This window comes from Carcharhinus amblyrhynchos, chromosome 12 (assembly GCF_965287045.1).
Source record: "Carcharhinus amblyrhynchos chromosome 12, sCarAmb.v2.hapA, whole genome shotgun sequence".
Lineage (NCBI taxonomy): Eukaryota > Metazoa > Chordata > Chondrichthyes > Carcharhiniformes > Carcharhinidae > Carcharhinus > Carcharhinus amblyrhynchos.
The window spans coordinates 16,159,700-16,179,742 of record NC_137335.1 but is presented as its reverse complement, the minus strand read 5'-3'; the positions used below and the strand labels follow the sequence as shown (position 1 = coordinate 16,179,742).

The following is a 20,043-nucleotide window of genomic DNA, read 5'->3' as shown; positions in this document are numbered from 1 at the left end:
CAATAATTTCTCCTTCCTTACTCTGTCAAAACCTCTCCTCATTTTTAATATTATCATTAGGTCCCATTTTAACCTTCTTTGCTTTGAAAAGAACAATCCTAGCTTCTTAATCTCTCCATATAACCAAATTCCTTCATTCCTGGTATCACTATGATAGTCCTCCTCTGTACCCTTTCCAGGACTTTGACATGCTCTGTAGGTACATTGTCCAGAATTATATAAACATTCAGCTGACACCTAACCAGAGATTTGTACGATTTTCATGTAATTCCTTTGTTTTTGTAATCAGTGTCCCAATTTACAGAGCCATATATCCTATATAAGTTGATGCAGTGCATCCTATAGGTCACATGCACTATGACTACAGTATTAGATATTGACCCTATGCAGTATATTGCAGGAGTGGTGATAAAGCAAATTGTTCTGTCCTGGACAGTATAAAACTTAAATATCATTTAGGCTGCGCCCATCCAAGCAAGTGTTCCATCATGTCTTGGAGTTGAGTCTTGTGGGTAGGCTTTGAAGAGCTAGCAGGGATCAAGAGCACATGGATTATGGACTGTGATCTCTGGTTAGTTATCTCAGTGCTGTCTGTGGGACCTTGCTGTCTACATTTCTTACCATATAATAGTGACTGCACTTCAGGAAATACTGTGACAGTCTTTGGGATGGCCTAACATCTTGAAAGGCGCTATATAAATGCATTATGTGAGTACTCAGGTTTTTAATGCAGCCTCTGCATTTTCTCTTGGTACATCTCACAAAAAATAGTGATAATCTGTTAACCTGCTTTGCAGAAAGGAGATATCATAGACATAATCAGCAAACCCCCAGGGGGGACTTGGATGGGTCTGTTGAACAATAAAGTTGGAACATTCAAATTTATCTACGTGGATCTTGTGAACGAGGAAATGGAGAAACCGAAAAGGCCGAGGAGGAGGAGACGGGGAGGCAAGCACCCAAAACCCAAAACTGTTCAGGAGCTTCTCCAACGTATTGGTCTACAGGTTAGTTCCTTGACTACTTCTAACCGCACCCTTATTCAACAAAGCTCCAGTAGAGTGATTCTTCCAGGGAGACACAGTTTGATTATACACAAAAGAATCCTAAATTTAAAGTGCTTTTGTAGAAATAAATTAAGTAGAGCGGCCCGGTGGCACATTGGTTAGCACTGCTGCCTCATGGCGCCAGGGACCCGGGTTCGATTCCCAGCTTGGGTCACTATCTGTGTGGAGTTTGCGTGTTTTCCACGTGTCCTGCTTTCCTCCCACAGTCCGAAAGACTTGCGGGTTAGGTGGATTGGCTGTGCTAAATTCTCCCTCAGTGTCAGGTGGACTAGCTGGGGTTAGGGGGATAGGGCCTGGGTGGGATTGTGGTCAGTGTAGATCCAATTGGCCAAATGGCCTTTTTCTGCACTGCAGGATTCTATGATTCTAAATTCTCTTGTGAATGGTGTGGGTCAAATTATCAGAGCAACAAGACAAGAATTGCAATGTACAGACTTCTTCATGCTCGATAAAATTTTGGAGACCGCTTAAGATAGGTATCCAGGCCGCGTACTAAAAACATGCAGGATCCTCCTGGGTATATTGGAATCCGGACCTGTGGCGTATTTAGGACTCCATGCTATTTCAATCTCATCAACAACAAAATATTGAGTGCTACTATTGAATGCTATTTCAATAACAACAACAAAAGGTGCTTGGCTTTTCCCCCAAACTTCAGGAGCAGGCCTTTGAGCAGGTCCTCCAGTTTTTCCCAAAAGCAGACCTACAGGTGGTCCCCAAATTGCTCACAAGCCCCCAAGAGCAGGCTGATCCTCCAAACTGCATGGCAAGCCCAGGAACAGACTTGAGAAAGTAGAATCATACAGCACAGAACGGAGCCATTCATCCCACTGTGCTCATACCGGCTCTTTAAGAAAAAGCCATGAACTTAAATCCCCCACTCTGCTCTTCCCCCCCGCATCGTCCCTTCAATTTTTAAAAAAAATTCATGCAAGGGCCATGGGCTTTGCTGGCATGCGAAGGTGGCAGTGAGCTGCTTTCTTGAACTGCTGCAGTCCCTGTAATGTAGGTATATCCAGGGTGCTGTTAAAAGAGGGAGTTCTAGAATTTTGACCCAGTGTCAGTGAAGGAATTATTTATCCAAATTATTCCAGATCATAACTCACTTGGTTTACAGACAAATCCTCATGTTGTCTCTGGTTCTCTTGACAATTAAGACTGACTCTTCGACCACTGGGAAACGATTTCTCCTTGTTTACTCTGTCCCTGGCTTCGAACATCTCTATCAAAGCTGTTAATCTTCTCTGCTTCTGGAAAAACAGCCCCAGTTTTTCCAGGCTTCCTTATAACTTGAAGTCTTTAATCCGGGCACCATTCCAGTCAAACATTCTCTGATCTTGCCAAGCCACCTTTCCTAAAATATGGTGCCTGGAATTCTCCACAGTACTCCAACTGGGGCCTGACTAGTGTTTCGTATTGGTTTAGCATAACTTCCTTGCTTTTGTAATCCATCTGTGGAACCAAAGATCCCACGTGACATTTTAACAGCATTCTTAAGTTGTCCTGTCCCCTGCAAGATTTGTGTTCCTACACCCCCCACTCCCACAAGTCTCTTCTGTTCCTTCACCTCATTGCAATTGTTTTAGTTTCCAAATCTTTTCTTATTTTACCCACCAAATGAAACACTTCTTGCGCTAATGTTAATCTGATTTCCTCAGCCATGCGTCAGCCCTTTTCACCAGTCCGTCTGTGCCCTCTTACTGTTCATTATTATCCACCTCACTGTTTAGTTCATTTGTGAAGTGTGTCATCTGTAAACTTCAAATTATGCTCTGTATACCCAAGACCAGGTCATTAATATTCTGTTAAGAGCAGTGGTGCTAATACCAATCCTTGGGAAAAATCACTGGATTCCTCCTTCAGGCATAAACCATTCACCACTACAGTACTCTCGATTTTCTATCCTTTAACTCAACCTGTTCCCATGTAGACTTTGCCCCTTTAAACCCATTCTGTTAATTTCCAAAGCATTAACTGCACTTCCCTCATCAATCCTCTGTCATTTCATCAAAGTAAAACACAATTTGTCTTTGACAAATCTGTCCTGGCTTTCCTTTATTCACCAGTAATTTTCCAAGTTAGAAGGAGTGCAAAAGGAGGCCACTCAGACCATCAAGCCTGCACCGACAACAATCTCACAAAGGCCTTATCGCCGTAACCCCCCCAAATTTACCTCGCTAATCCCCCTGATACTATGGTCAATTCAGCATGGCCAATCAACTTAACCCCCACATCTTTTGGGAGGATAGGGCCAGGGGTTGTTGGATTGTTGTTCGCGTAGGCTCGATGGGCCAAATAACCACCTTCTGCACAGTAGGGTTTCTATGATTCAATAAAAACAGAGCACCCGGAGGAAACTCATGTAGACACGGGGAGAACATGCAGACTCCACACAGACAGTGACCCAAGGTCGGAATTAAACCTAGGTCCTTGGAGCTGTGAGGCAGCAGTGTTAACCACTGTGCCACCGTTGGAGGAGATACGAGATAGGCCGGTTGACAGATGCACTATGCCCTAGGAACCGACCATTGACGAGGTTCTCCGACCTCCACCAGTGCCCCGTTTAAAAGCTGCCATGACTCTTGTCTGTTCCGTTTACAGCAGCACATGCCGACTCTGCTATTGAACGGGTACGAAGATCTGGACACATTCAAACTGCTACAAGAGGAGGACCTGGACGAGCTGAACATTCTGGAGCCGCAGCACAGATCTCGGCTGCTGACGGCCGTCGAGCTCTTGCACGAGTATGACAGTAAGGGCAGCGTCTTTATTTGGCAGTAAAAATTGCGGGTCATACCATCAAGGCAAGAGTCGTGGAATAAATGCTAAGCTTTATTGTGGCACCCCCTCACTAAATGTTAATGAAGCAGAGAAAGCCTTGGTTTCATTTTAGAGATGCTGAAATACCTCAAATGTACAAAAACACAATCACTTCCTTTTGGAGAAACGCTGACCACCATACTGTCTGAGTGTAATTGTATAATTCTGCAGTGTGGGAGGAAACCACTGGACAATTCTTCCGAGTATTCCACACATCCCCGTTCCCTTGCACTGCACAGTTATGAAATGTTATTTTTCAGATAATTTATCTTTTTTTAGTTTCACTTCTGCCCATTTTCTGGTAAATAGCATTCTCCGTGCAAATTTTTTTAAATTTTCTAATTCCTCCCTTAATTCCTTGCTTTTGATTTTGTGTGATTCCATAGAAATGGAAACATTTGACTCAACTAGTCCTTCCACGCAAGCAAATATTCCTAATCCCATATTCCTTTTTCAGCCTTTCCTTCACCCAACTAACTCAGCTGTATTTAAATAGGGTGGAATTTTTCAGCCGTTCATGCCGGCGGGGTTTTCAGGTCCTGCTGAAGTGAATGGAGAAGATTCAGCTGAGCTCCATACTCCCTGTCCTGGCCTTGCACCGGCAGTGGGGCGCGAGTGGCTGCAAAATTCTGGCCATAGTCTCTGTTTCCGTTTCCTGCCCTAAGGGGTAGTCATCACTCATTCACTTCCTTGCTGACTGGGGCAGCATGGTAGCACAGTGGTTAGCACTGCTGCCTTACAGAGCCAGGGACCCGGGTTCGATTCCTGGCTTGGGTCACTGTCCGTGTGGAGTTTGCACGTTCTCCCCGTGTCTGTGTGGGTTTCCTGCAGGTGTTCCAGTTTCCTCCCACAGTCCAAAGATGTGCGGGTTAGGTGGATTAGCCAAGCCATGTTGCCCCATATTATCAGGGATTGCTTGGGGTTACGGGGATAGGGCCTGGGTGGGATTGTGGTCGGTGCAGACTCAATGGGCCGAATGGTCTCCTTCTCCACTGTTGGATTCTAACTTGTTCCAACCACCTCCTGTAAGGTGCATTCCAACAACCCTTCAGCCTCTTATACGCAACAGCGTGTCGCCAACTTTTCTGCAAATTCAGAAACCTTGGGCTCAAAGCCAGCAGTTGGAGATGATTGTTACAAGTGAGATTATCCAGAACTTTTCGTAGGTCTCAGAGACTGCACTTGTCTGACTTCACCCATTCCTCTGTACTGAAGTAAACTGCTTTCTCCTAGAGATTTAAACAGAATAACTCTGATTTAGCTCCTCAAGTATAACTTTAGGCCAGCTACATCATAATGTTCAACACCCTCTCAGGCTATGCATACCATCCTTAAACACTGCACTGGTCTGTCACAGTTAAGACTGAATCATAGAATCCTACAGTGCAGAAGGAGGCCATTCGGCCCATCGAGTTTGCACCGACCATAATCCCAACCAGGCCTTATCCCATAACCCCATGCATTTACCCTGCTAGTCCTCCTGACGCTAAGGAGCAATTTAGCATGACCAATATGTCCAAAGATGTACGGGTTAGGTTGATTGGCCATGCTAAAAAAATTGCCCCTTAGTGTCCTGGGATGTGTAAGTTAGAAGGATTAGCGGGTAAATGTGTAGGGATAGGGCCTGGGTGGGATTGTGGTCAGTGCAGACTCAGTGGGCTGAAGGGCCTGTTTCTGCACTGTAGGGTTCCATGTTCTAATACACCTAACTTGCACATCTGAACTCTGGGAAGAAAGCGACGCAGACACAGGGAGAATTTGCAAACTCTGCACAGAAAGTGACCCAAGCCAGGAATCAAACCTGACATTATGAAGCAGCAGTGCTAACCACTGTGCCGCTCCATTTGACTGATTGCTGATTTGATTGATTATTGTCACTTGTATTGGAATACAGTATAAATATTGTTTCTTATGTACTGTACAGGCAAAGCATACCGTTCATAGAGAATCTATGGGGCAGCATGGTGGCACAGTGGTTAGCACTACTGTCTCATGGCACCAAGGACCTAGGTTCGACATTGGGTTCAATTCCTGGCTTGGGTCATTGTCTTTGTGGAGTCTGCACGTTCTCCCCGTGTCTGGGTGGGTTTCCTCAGTGTTTCCCAGTTTCCTAGATCCGAGTAATAAAGCAGAGACTGGCTCTACACGGGCCACAGCTAGTACATAAAGCACCTCGCAATAGTTCCTACTACTGAGAAGCTTAACTAATGTAAATTAAAGTCATCATACAACAAAATAAAGAAGAATTTCAGTACTTAGCAACTGACTCTAATTGTGTTTAATGATTGTTTTCATTGTGTCTTTGGCACCTCGGGTTTGTTATAATTTGCACTGTTATACTCTCAACATTAATTGGCCTTTTAATATTTTCTTCCCATAGGTAACAGTGATAAAGATCCAGCTGGTGAATGTGCCCCGCGGGAAATCTTGCCCCATTTCTCCCATAAGCATATTGATCCCGACAGGCAGAGGCAGGTTCCCTGGGATTCAGGCTGCTTTGAGGAGAGCGGATATTCCGAGAATGGTAGGAGTGACTGAAACTAACTCAAAGCAATTACTTCTACAGATAAGACACTCACATTCTCAAGTATTTGAATGTATAACCCAGACTAATTTTCCACTGCAGTACTGAGGTGTGTGTTGCACTGTTGGAGGTGCCATCTTCTCGGGTCAGACATTGAACTAAGGCCTTCTGCTGCCCTCCTGAACAAAAATAAGAGAATCCTTTGCTGGGCCATCTGCCATGCACACCAGCTGATATATCTGATAGATTAGGTGGCACAGTGGTTAGTACTGCTGCCTCTCAGCACCAGGGACGCGGGTTCAATTCCGGCCTCGGGTGAATTTGTGGAGTTTGCACATTCTCCCCGTGTCTGCGTGGGCTTGCTCCGGGTGCTCCGGTTTCCTCCCACAGTCCGAAGATGTGTGGGTTAGGTTGATCGGTCGTGCGAAATTGCCCCTTAATGTCAGGGGGATTGTTTGGATAAAAACGTGGAGTTACAGGGATCAGGCCTGAGTGGGATTGTGGTCGCTGCAAGCTCGATGGAATGAATGGCCTCCTGCACTGTAGGGATTCTGTGATTCCAGAGGATGGATTTCAGGGGTTTTCACTTTAATAAGTCCAGATTTTAAAAATTTGAATGTTGCAACATCTTTGTTTTTTCCTCTTTGGCCTGTTTACAGCCGTTGGTTCCCCCAGGTAATGCAACCAGAAAGACAAATAAATAACTTGTCAGTCTTGCCCCGAGAAAGAGTCAACAGAAGCTCTTCCTGAAAGATACTTAGTACATCCATTGGAGAAAGATTTCCTTCAGTCCCAAGATGAAGCCTCCTTTACACCTGCTCTCCAAGGAGAACATGAGGTCAGGGGAGTGAATCAATGCTTCATTCAGACTGCATAGAAATATAGAAATTAGAAGCAGGAGTAGGCCATTCAGCCCTTCAAGCCTGCTCCACCAATCATTATAATCATGGCTGATTATCAAATTCAATATCATGATCCCCATTTCCTATAATAACCCTGAACTCCTTTAGTCCCTAGAGCCGTAACCAAATTCTTCTTGAAATCAGATGTTTTGGCCTCAGCTACATTCTGTAGTAGTGAATTCCACACATTCACCACCCTCTGGGTGAAGATATTTCTCCTCACCTTAGTTCTAAAAGGTTTACCTCTTATCCTCAAATGATGAACCCTAGTTCTGGACTCCCCCACCATTGGGAACATTCTTCTGAATCTGTTAGAATTTTATAAGTTTCTGTGAGATCCCCCTCACTCTTCTAAACTCCAGTGAACATAATCTTAACCAACTTAGTCTCTCCTCATATTACAGACCTGCCATCTCAGGTATCAGCCTGGTATGTTGACTCCCTCCAACCTCATTGAGTTTCTGCACTTTTTGTTCATTTTGGCCATGAGGATAGACATGAACTTGTCCCTTTGGCACAGTGGTTAGCACTGCTGCCTCACAGTGCCAGGGACCCAGGTTCAGTTCCTGACTTGGGTCACTATCTGTGTGGAGTTTGCATATTTTCCCCCATATCTGCATGGGTTTCCTCTGGGTGCTCCAGTTTCCTCCCACAGTCTGAAAGACGTGCTGGTTAGGTGCATTGGCCGTGCTAAATTCTCCCTCAGTGTACCCAAACAGGCAGCAGAGTGTGGCAACTAGAAGATTTTCACTGTAACTTCATTGCAGTGTTAATGTAAGCCTAGTTGTGACACTAATAAACAAACTTTAAAACATTGTGTTCGGAAGCAGCACCACATGTTAAACAGGGTCAGAGGATACTCTTGCCACAAAATGTCCCAGTAAGAGTTTTGTTTGGTGGTGTTGCCAATTGAAGGAAAGGGATTTGTGTTTATAGAGGCAAGCATATGAATAAGATGGGCAGGAAATGTTCATGGGTACAGGAGGAGGCCATTCAAGCCTGCCCTATTCAGTTAGATCATGAGGAGGCTTAGCAGTGATCCTTTAGAGGTCTATAAAATAATGAGGGGCATAGATCAGTTCGTCAACATCTTTTCCCAAAGATAGGGGAGTCTAAAACTAGAGGGCATAGGTTTAAGGGGAGAGGGGAGGTGAGAGGCTGTAAATCTTTATGATTGACCTACATTTCAATTCAATTCTATTTTTCCACAATTGCCTCATGTCCATTACTAAATTCAACTCTCAAGCTGAGATGGGAGTGACTGAGCTGATGTTGCCAGCTGGGCATTATTCCTGCTGTTGGTCAGATAGAACTGCTTTTGATTGAAATTATTGTGTTTACATTTTCAGCATCTAATTGATTTTACTTGTTTTTAGGGAAAAGCAGAAAATCTTGGCCATTAGTGTCCACCGGGTCATCGGCAAACCTCAGGCCACAGTTCAAGTGCTCAACAAACTCTCCAGAACTTCACCTCGCAAAATCCATTGAGAATTTGCACCTTGGAAGAGGTGAAGAGAAGAACGCCGCAAAGCCCCCGGTCCCATGTAGTTCCCTAAAGTCACTCTACAGACGTTTTGGTTACCATGGCCATTCAGTGCCCTTCAGAAGGACAAGTTGCCACAAGTTGAGGGTCAGCGTAAGTTGTGAGGACTTGGCACATTCCCATGGCACTCAGAGGCAGTGGCAAAGAGCTCATTCATCAGATGAGCTCCACGTCAAAGCTGGTTCTCCACCAAACACTGTCTCAGAAACGGGAACGTGTGCTGCTCTGCCTCGGCAAGGGAAATTCAATGTGCAGCCAGAAATGAAGAAAATACCCTGCGAGCAGCCACCCCGCTGTGGTGCAAGAGTGCTCTGGGGGCCAAGTGCAGTTCCATGTGTGACAGCAGAAGCTCGTAACACACAAATCAATACTACAGTGCTTCAAACTACGCAAATAAAGAACTTGGTCTCCAACCCATGTCAGTTCTCAGAAGATAAGAACACCCCATCTTCAGTTATAAAGTGCGATCTACCCAATCAACCAGCAATACTCCAGCCTCCAAGCTTTCAACAAAACCACCATTTCACGGAAGGGCATCGAGTGGGAGCTAGGATTTGTACTTCAACAGAGAGTAAGAAACTTGCAACTGGTAAGGGGGAACATTCCAGAAACCCTTCCCAGCCACCTCCAGTACCTGCCAAGAAATGCAGAGAGAAAATGAGAAATGGCATCCATCCCGTGCCTGCTATTTTAAACAAGTCAGCCCCTTCCGTCGCCAGTAGGTACGGAGCGGCCACTAACATGCATGTCCAGTGTCCCACCGCAGAGGTTGTCAACTCAACCGTGGCTACTCAACCTTCTTGCTTATCAGAGACTGCACAGCAGGAGACTGCCTGTCCGCCACAGCTGGGAGTTAAGTTGTCCGCTGTATCTGGAAGGAAAGCCTCGTGGAGGAAAGAAGTAGAACTGGAAATGCTAATAGAAAATAAACTGGAATCGGAAACAATTGACCTGACAGAGCAGCCCTTCTCTGACAAGGTACAAACACTGACTATTCCTCTTGGGCAGCTGTTCTATTGCTCGCGCCGAGTCGGTTAGCCCAGTTTAAGGGAGAGCGAATCGCCAGGTGAATTACACTGAGTGTTTACAGTGCAGACGCAGTAAGCAGCTGTGAGACATCTAATTCCTGAGAAAGGTGGACCTGGGTGGAGTTGACATTCTGATCATTGCTGACATTCCTGATCAGATTGCTTACTCTAGTCGCTTGCACTCGGGATGATTTTATATCACTGCCGACCGCCCCATCCACCCCCCACCCCCCCCCCCCCCCCCCCCCACACACACACACACACACACACACACACACACACACACACACAGCCATCTCCTGACACATCCATTCTCCTGTGCTAAATGTGATTCAGGCCTGCTTCTTCAGGGGCCCCTGCACATCTTTGTCCTCAGTACCCAGTTCCTCACTGTGTCCCTGGTTTAATATTCTTTTGCCAGTTCTTGCCATTCTCTTCCTCCTGGTTTTCCTCTTCTGCCCCGAAGTGGCAATGGGTCATCCAGGAAGGAGGATGTAAGCTAAGAACGGGTGAGCATTGCTTGCTTGGGATTCTTAGGCAATGGATGCTTGTGGCTGCGAGATGCTTCACTGAGATGCTGTGGTGACTGCAGAGGTCAGCATTCACTAACCTGCCTCTCACTGTGCGGCTCTTCCAGTGTGTGTTTTTACTTTTGCTTCCACCACCAAACTACGTTGCCATTAAACCACTCTGGCAATCCCGGGCATCATTTGGATTCTTGTTAAAATTAATAAAAGCAAATTACTGTGGAGGCTGGAATCTGAAACTGAAAGAGAAAATGCTGGAAAATCTCAGCAGGTCTGACAGCATCTGTAGAGAGAGAAAAGAGCTGATGTTTGAAGTCCAGATGATCCTTTGTCAAAGCTCTGATAACTGCTGCCAGACCTGCTGAGATTTTCCAGCATTTTCTCTTTTGCTATTTGGTATCTCATAATTTGAGAGAGGGTCAACTTCTGGAATCACAGGCAGTGGGGACAGAAATGCTGGAATTTTGACCTCCCCCACCCTCCTCTACCCTCTCCAAGCTAGGCAGTTGGGTAGTGGTGTTGTCACTGGACTACTGATCCAGATCCAGGGTCATGCTCTGGGGACCCAAGTTCAAAATCCAAATGGCAGATGGTAAAACTTGGATTCAGTAAAAATCTGGGGTTAAGAATCTACTGATGACCATGAAACCATTGATGATGCTTGTAAAAATCCACATGGTTCACACATGTCCTTTAGAAAAGGAAATCGGCTGTCCTTACCTGGCCCAGCCTACATGTGACTCCAGATCCACGGTGTGGAGATGCTGGCATTGGACGAGGGTGGGCACAGTAAGAAGTCTCACAACACCAGTTTAAAGTCCAGCAGATTTATTTGGAATCACGAGCTTTCGGAACGCTGCTCCTTCATCAAGAGAGTGAACTTCAAATAAACCTGTTGGATCTTAACCTGGTGTTGATCCACAGCAAAGTGATTGAGTCTTAAAATGCCCTCTGAAATCTTGAATCGCTCCGAGCGCAACTGAGGATGGGTAACAAATGCTGGCCGAGCCAGCGACACCCAGATCCCGTGAATGAATAAAAGAAAACTGATTGATACCAATGGTGACAACTCATTAAACATCTACCACAGATTCTACATCAATAAATATTCAGAGCTATCACAGATTGGCCATTAATGGAAGAACCAAATGCCTGTGAAGCTACCAATCAAATTGGCTGGTCAGCTCACATTTAGTCAATCAAGTATCGTTGGATCTGATCTGTAAATACTGGTCATGATTTAACTAACAGGAGGTCACTGAACTAGTAACTAGTTCCATTTTTAATTATTTTAATTTAAAATTCATCGTAATACTTTCTTGATGCGAGTATGTCCTTTTATGATGCTGCAGCACGGCAGATGCGGGATTCCAACAGTCCTGTTACAAAGATATGCAGCAGATCTGGGATATTCTGTAGAACATGTGGCTGTGGCTATGGAGCTCGTAAGAGTTAAACAACTCCGCAAGCAACATCGAATGGCAGTGAGTATTTTAATCAAGAAACCTCATTCTACATCAGTAAATATCATAGTTCCTTCATCCCTTCCCCTGCATGATACTTCACCACTTCCTCTACATGACTCTTCACCACTTCCCCTACATACCCCTTCCCTTGCATGACCCTTCACCCCTTTCCTTGAATGACCCTTCACCCCTTCCCTTGCATGACCCTTCACCCCTTCCCTTACATGACCCTTCACCCCTTCCCTTGCATGACCCTTCACCCCTTCCCTTGCATGATCCTTCACCCCTTCCCTTGCATGATCCTTCACCCCTTCCCTTGCATGACCCTTCACCCCTTCCCTTGCATGACCCTTCACCCCTTCCCTTGCATGACCCTTCACCTCTTCCCTTACATGACCCTTCACCCCTTCCCTTGCATGACCCTTCACCCTCCCTTCCCCTGCATGACCCTTCACCCTCCCTTCCCCTGCATGACCCTTCACCCTCCCTTCCCCTGCATGACCCTTCACCCTCCCTTCCCTTGCATGACCCTTCACCCTCCCCCTGCATGACCCTTCACCCTCCCTTCCCCTGCGTGACCCTTCACCCTCCCTTCCCCTGCGTGACCCTTCACCCTCCCTTCCCCTGCGTGACCCTTCACCCTCCCTTCCCCTGCGTGACCCTTCACCCTCCCTTCCCCTGCGTGACCCTTCACCCTCCCTTCCCCTGCGTGACCCTTCACCCTCCCTTCCCCTGCATGACCCTTCATCCTCTCTCTCCCATTACTATTTATTTCATAATTTGCTATTTTTCTTTCTCATGCTGTGCCTTTTTTTTTAAACTGTGCCTTAATAACAGCTGTTACTGCTACGAACATACGAATGCCAGGGGAGGCAATGGCCAAGTTGTATTATCGTCGGACTATTAATCCAGAATCTCAGCTAGTGTTCTGGGGAACCAGCATATAACATACATCATTAAGAAAGCCTCTCTCCATCGGCATAACTGTGTGCAACTCTGCGCTTGCCATAGCCTAACTGTCACTGAAATCCTATCCATGTCTTTGTCACCCCAAGGCATGACTAGTGTCACACATCTTTCCCCCATTAACTTGCTTAGTGCACACTACTAACCTGATTTTAAGCCCTTGCATCTGATTAGAACAGGATGAGGCGATAGTGGTATTATCACTAGATTATACATCCAGAAATTCAGCCAATGTGCCGGGGACCCGGTTTCAAACCCTGCCATGGCAGATGGTGGAATTTGAATTCAGTTGAAACAAATCTGGAATTAAAAATCTACTGATGACCTTGAAACGATTGTTGATTGTCAGAAAAACCCATCTGGTTCACTAATGCCCTTTAGGGAAGGAAATCTGCCATGCTTACTTGGTCTGGTCTACATGTGACTCCAGAGCCACAGCAATGTGGTTGACTCTCAACTGCCCTTGGGCAACCAGGGATGGGCAATAAATGTTGACCAGTCAGTGGCACCCGTATCCCACGAGTGAACTTCTTAAAAAATTAGGGGCAGGAGTGTGGCCCATTTGAACCCTTTCCGTCTACCATTTGATACGATTATGACTGATCCAAACAAGGCCTCTATCATTCAGCCTGTGGTCTTTTGACTCCCGTGTAAGTCAAGAATGTATCTAACTCAGGTTTAAAAATATTCAGTGACCCAGCCCCCTCTGCTCTCTGGGGAAGAGAATTCCAGAGGCTAGCAAACCTCTAAACTTACTCCTCTTTCTGTCTGAAATGAATGACCCTCGCACCAGGGAATGATCCCTTTAGCATCCACTCTGTCAAGTCCTGTCAGGATCTTACTTGTTCCAATAAGATCACCTCTCATTCTTCCAAATTCAGCCTGCCCAAACATTCCTCATACAACAAACTCTTTGGTGGCAAGTTGGCACAGTGGTTAGCACCGCTGTCTCACAGCGCCAGGGACCCGGGTTCAATTCCCGGCTTGGGTCACTGTCTGCATGGAGCCTGCACATTCTCCCCATGTCTGCGTGGGTTTCCTCGGGTGCTCTGGTTTCCTTACACGCTCCAGAGACGCACGGGTTAGGTTGATTGACTATTCTAAATTGCCCCTTAGTGTTGGGGGGTTGGTAGGATAAATAAGTACGGTTATGGGGATAGGGCTGGGGTGATTGAGCCGAATGGCCTGCTTCTGCACTGTAGGGAATCTATGATTCATCCCAGGAATCAGTTGAGTGATTCTTCTCTGCATTGCTTCCTACCTTTTAAATAAGAAAACCAAAAATGTACACAATACTCTCGATGTGGTCTCACCAAGACCTTCTACAACTGGAGCAAATCAACCCTTTTTTATAGTTCATCACTATTCCACTTGCCTCCCAGATCACTTGCTGTATCTTTATACTAACCTTTTGTGATTTGTGTACCAGGACAGTCAGGTCCCCCTGCAGAGCTCCTTAATCTCTCTCCCTTTGTACACAATGCTACTTTTCTCCTCTTCCTGTCATGTAATGTTCTGCATTATTTTTCCTTTGCAGAGTTTGGAATAGAAAAGCGCAATTATATTTATATTAGTTAATGACTTGTCTCATAAACATTTTGAAAGTTCACACCATTTTTTTTCAAGTTCTTTTGGAAAGGTAAAGAAGCACTGCTGCCTCACGGTGCTAGGGAGCTGGGTTCAATTCCAGCCTCCGGTCACTTTCCGTATAGAGTTTGCACATTCTCCCTTATCTGCATGGGTTTCATTTGGATGCTCTGGTTTCCTCCCAAATTCCAAAGATGTGGAGGTTCGATTGACAGACCATGCTAAATTATCCCTAGTGAGTAGGTTAAGTGACTTAGCCATAATGGGTGGGCTGGGTTGTGGGATAGGGCAGGGGGTTGGGTGGGCCTAGGTAGGATACGCTTTGGAGGGTCAGTGCAGTCTCAGTGGGCCAAATGGTCTGCTTCTACACTGTAGAGATTCTATGAGAACCAGAGGAGTAGGCTCCCTGTCCTCAATGATGGAGGAGCCCTGCACTTTAACACAAAAGATAAGCCTGAAGCATTTAGAACAATCTACAACCAGAAGTGCCGAGTGGATGGTCCATCTCGGCCTCCTCATGAGGTCCCCAGCATCACAGATGCTAGTGTTTAGCCCATTGCTTTCACTCCATGTGATATCAATAAATGGCTGAAGGATATTAGATACTGGGCCCTGACAATATTAATGCAATATCTTTGCTTCACTTCAACCAAGCTGTCCTGGTACAGCTACAACACGGCATCTACCCAGCAAGGTGGAAGACTGCCTTTGCATTAAAAGCAGGACAAATTCAACTCGGCTAATTACCACCCCATCAGCCTACTCTTAATTATCAGCAAAGTGATGGAAGGGTCATCAACTGTAGTATCAAATGGCACTGGCTCAACAGTAATCTACTCATGGGCGCTCAGTTTGGGTTCCATCAGGGCAACTCAGTTCCTGTCTTCATTACAGCCTTGGTCCAAACATGAACAAAAGAGCTGAATGCCTGAGGTGAGGGGAGAGTGACAGCCCTTGACATCAAGGTAACGTTTGACCAAGTACGGCATCAAGGAACCTAAGCAAAACTGGAGTCAGTGAGAATCAGGGGGGGAAATTATCTGCTAGTTGGATTCGTACTTAGCACAAAGGAAGATAGTTGTGTTTGTTGAAGGTCAATCATCTCAGCTCCAGGACATTACTGCAGGAATTTCTTAGGGTAGTGTCCTAGACCCAACCATCTTCAGCTGCTTCATCAGTGACCTTCCTTCCACCATAAGACCAGAAGTATGATGTCTGTGACTCCCATGTCCAATTGCAGCAAGACCTGGATAATACCCAGGCTTGTATTGAGAAATAGCAAAGTAGTATTGGTGCCACACCAGTGCCAGGCAGTGACCATCTCCAACAAGAGAAGATCTGTCACCTCTTGAAATTCAGTGGCATTAATATTGCTGACTCCCCCATGATCAACATCTTGGGGGTTCCCATTGACCAGAAACTGAACTGGACCAGCCACATAAATACTGAGGCTGCAAGAGCAGGTTAGAGGCTACAGATCCTGTGGTGAGTAACTCCACTCCTGACTCACCAAAGCCTGTCCACCATCTACAAGGCAGAAGTCAGGAGTGTGATAAAATATTCTCCACATGAGTGCTGCTTCAACAATACAGAATCTCAACATCATCCAGGACAAAGCACCCTCCTTAATTGATAGCCCATTCACTCCTTCTGTTACTGATATGCAATGGCAGCCATGTGTAACAAGGTGCACTGTAGGAACATTGAGGGAATTGGTGGTATCGTGATACTGCCACTTGACTAGTAACGCAGAGACTCAGAGTAATGCCCTGTGGGTCTAGGTTTGAATCCCATCATGTCAGATGGTGACATTGGAACCCAATAAATGCTGCAATTAAAAATCTAATGAAACCATTGTCGAAGATCATAAAAGCCCATCTGGTTCACTAATGGAAAAGAAATTTTTTATCCTGGTCTGGCCTAGATGTGATTCCAGATTCACAGCAATGTGGTTGACTCTTGAATGCCCTCAGTTGGAGGACTGTTAGATATGGGGAGTAAGTGCTGGCCCAGCCATCAATGCTCACATCCAATGAATAAAAACAAACTCACCAAAGCTCTTTAGACAGCAGCTTCTTCACCCATGACTGCTGCCATCTAGAACAGGAAGGGCAGTAGATGTATAGCAACACTACCACCTGGAGGTTCCCCTCCAAGCCACCGTTCTGACATGGAAATATAAGGCCGTTCCTTCACTGTTGCTGGATCAAAATCCCAGAACTCCCTCTCTGAAGGCACTCCGGGTGTACCTAATGCAATGGTTCAAGAAGGCAAACTCACCATCACCATCTCAAGGGCATTAGGGGATGGGTATTATGTATTGGCCTAGCCAATGATGCCCAAATCCCATGAATGAATTAAAACAAATGGGATGTGCTGTTTCAATCTTCAGTGTGGCAAGTTTACAGTCATCCTGAGCAATGTACTTGTTCACAGGATGTGACCATCACTGGCTAGGCTAGTTGCACTTGAAAAGTTGGTGGTGAGCCACTTACCTTGAATAATATGCAGAATAAGAAATTTGTAAATGAAATATATAGAACAGAATTAATTACTTTGAAATAGAGATAGAATGATATCTACCCATCCTGGTCCATGCACCTGCTAGTGACCAGTCATTGAATCTTATGTTAGTTATCTCTGGCCAAGAGAGATCATCCTGAGTTATTAACTTCCTGTCTCTTTGTTTGATGTTTAGATTCCAAGTTCCTCTGACAAGATGAGCAAAAAAGCCACAGCCCTAGAAATACCTACTGAGTCTTCAAGGAGCTGATCTTCATAGGACAGTCCTGTGTATCGTTACATGCCCAGCACTTCACACAGCACTCTGCATCAAGATAAAGGCTTAATTTAGAAAGCATATTTCAACTCTTGGAGTTAAGAGCCAGCGTGTCACCAGAGTAATCATTACATGAAAACAGACATGCACTGGGTACCCTTAATTTTTTCATTCTGTATCTGTGATAGACTTTGTACTGCAGGAGCTGTTGATAACGCAGCCGTACAAACTTCAAACAGGAAGCAGAGTGAAGTTGAACGTTTGGCTGTAAACCTACTCAAGAGAGGTGGGCAATTCTACAGGCTGGCCAACACGGCGCTTAGGTAGCCGTGTAGACAGGGTTTCCACTGAGGAAATTGCCAGCATTTAGTTCTGACTGGGTTACATGTAAACCCACGTTTGAGAACTCAGCCATTCCTGTTTCAAATTACCGTTGAGTCCTGAATCAAGATTGCACAAATAACAGTCATTGAATTGCAAATCAGGTCCATTCTCAGTATGAACATCCCTTATACTCTCCATTGGAGACCATACAGTGTCCATTCTAAACTCCTACTCAGTGAGAACATCCCTCTCACTGAACATTCAAGATCCATATTTGGTCTATGAAGATTTCTCGCACTGTACATCTAGACCCATACTCAGTGAGAAGATCCCTCTGACCAGTCTACATTCATACTCAAATCTATAAACTTTAACTGTCAACTTTAGACCCATACTCAATCAGTGAAGATTGGATTATTATCTGACAGTATTTACTTTGCTTTCCTCAGCAAACGTCATAACATCAAAGTATCCTAGAAGTGAAAATGTGTCTTAATGCTAAAAAGTAAAATACATCCATTTAATATTTAGTGATGGTACAAAGATGTCAGGTGTTCTGGTCAGTTTTGAGCCTGTCTGTATCATGTCACTATGTATCGTATGTTGCCTTTATAATCACAGCAAAACTTGGATCCCGTAAAGTAGAAGAGGAATTAGGATGATCAGAATTAATTCTTTACGTTCTGATATATTATTCTCATTGTACCTGTAGATTTCAGATCAAGGAACAGTTTATTTTGTAGAATCATAGAAATTACAGTTACAGCAGGAGCCCACGTACTTGCATGCCTGTGTCATCTATTTAACTGGAGCTCCATCCTGTTATTCTGTCTCCCAACCCTTTTCTCATTATCCTTGACCCCAAAATTCCAGGAATCTCACTCTGTCTCATGCCTCTGGCCAAGGAGAAGAATCTTATCTTTGGTTCCAGGGTCAATGGCCTTCGGTCGTGCCAAGTTTTGGAACATGTTCCATTAGGCCTCATGCAAGGCACAAGGGAGTATAATTCCAGTAGCGTCAGCAAGGACTTCACAGACAGGACACACCCACCCTCCCCACCCTGATCCTTAATAAAGGGGACCATGGGTGCCTCCACTGACCAGAATCTCTGCCTGTTGCACACTCCAGCGGAAGCGGGTTCTGCCTAATTTCTTTCCTTTCTACACAGCCGGTAGTACCAGAATTTCAGGTCTAGATTTTTTAATAATGTAACAATACAATCTGTTGCTCAATGTACAAGAATTCTGTATAACTAACTCCAGTTCTTTAGTTGTTACATCATATTTCCACCACTTCAGCATTTTAACAATACTGCAGGCTCTTTTTGTGTCGGATGAAATGTTTTTTTTTAAATATAAGCTTCTGATTCTCCTTTTGGCTTTGACGTTACTTAGGAATTGGACTGTGTGTCTTGGGACATCTGGTCAAAGTCCACACCCCCATCATAAATGTTGACAGTAAATTGAAAATATTGAAAAGCAGCACAAAATTAAACTGATGCACTTTGTGTATTTGAGAATATTTAAGTAACTTATTATATGTTTCCTTAACAATGTAAGTAACTATAACATACTGGTAACAAAACATTCTTATAAAGTGTAGTCAATCAAATGTGTACCTTGCGAGGTATGTATGTGTAAATATTCTTACCTGTTCCATTTAGCAGAATAATATTGAAACTTTTTTTTTCAATAAAGTAACAATTGGATGAAATCGCCTGAATTTCCTGAAAATTCCTGGTCATATCCAATAAGGTTTTAACAACAACTTGGTGAGCATTAATAAAACATGAAACAGTCCCAGATGTGAGAGAAGATGACCACAATCATGATCAAAGAGGTAAGGTTTCAGAAGCAGGGTAGTGGAGAGTGTTAAGATCAGAAGCCCCAAGGAATATTAGGAAGCCAGGCTAGACCCCAACAAATTTTCTATTTTGGCATTAATGCGAAGAGAGAATGCTTCGCCTCAAGAGTAATTTCACTAACAAATTAGTGTTTTTTTAATCAAAACAAGCTTTATTCTTAACATAGTTTGTATAACTCTTAACAGATGAAACAGTTTAATTCTTAACTGTTGAACAATCTTTTAACATGAAAAGAAACATCTTTTGACTTCTAACTCAGCACTATTCAGTTCCAATCAAGCAATATTTCTCTTATAGACTTAAAGACCACTTTTAAAGTAGTTAACAAATCTAAGTGTTATAAAGTGAACAGTGAGAAAATGTACCCTGACTAACCTTAACCACTTTTTTTAACTCAAGTGCTTATATGGTAAGATAAACTAAGGGGACAAGAGTCAGGTGAAGGTCCAATACAACTTTATTGAACACTTTATCAAGGAAAACTGATATTCATTCTCTTCACAGGATTCTTCAGAAAACAGTCTTAAATCATCTACTTCTTAACACATGCTTCTGAGGATTCGCTACACCCTATCAGTATATTTGAACTGTTTATCTGAAAAAACTGGTAATAGATATTCATTAAGGCTGGGACAGGCTATTCTCG

At 44.5% G+C, this 20,043-nt stretch overlaps 1 protein-coding gene across 4 annotated transcripts in view; it reads left to right on the top strand.

The window, feature by feature from the left end:
• Positions 1-19,238, top strand: part of sash1a (SAM and SH3 domain containing 1a) — a 145,366-nt gene extending 126,128 nt beyond the window's left edge. For all 4 annotated transcript variants that reach the window (XM_080200122.1, XM_080200121.1, XM_080200124.1 and 1 more), the window contains 6 exons: positions 798-1,007; positions 3,669-3,819; positions 6,268-6,411; positions 8,690-9,834; positions 11,764-11,895; positions 17,129-19,238. In XM_080200122.1, the coding sequence (XP_080056248.1) occupies positions 798-1,007; positions 3,669-3,819; positions 6,268-6,411; positions 8,690-9,834; positions 11,764-11,895; positions 17,129-17,203 (1,857 nt within the window). In that variant the 3' untranslated portion in view covers positions 17,204-19,238. The remainder of the gene's footprint in view (positions 1-797; positions 1,008-3,668; positions 3,820-6,267; positions 6,412-8,689; positions 9,835-11,763; positions 11,896-17,128) is intronic.
• The last annotated feature ends 805 nt before the right edge of the window (positions 19,239-20,043 follow it).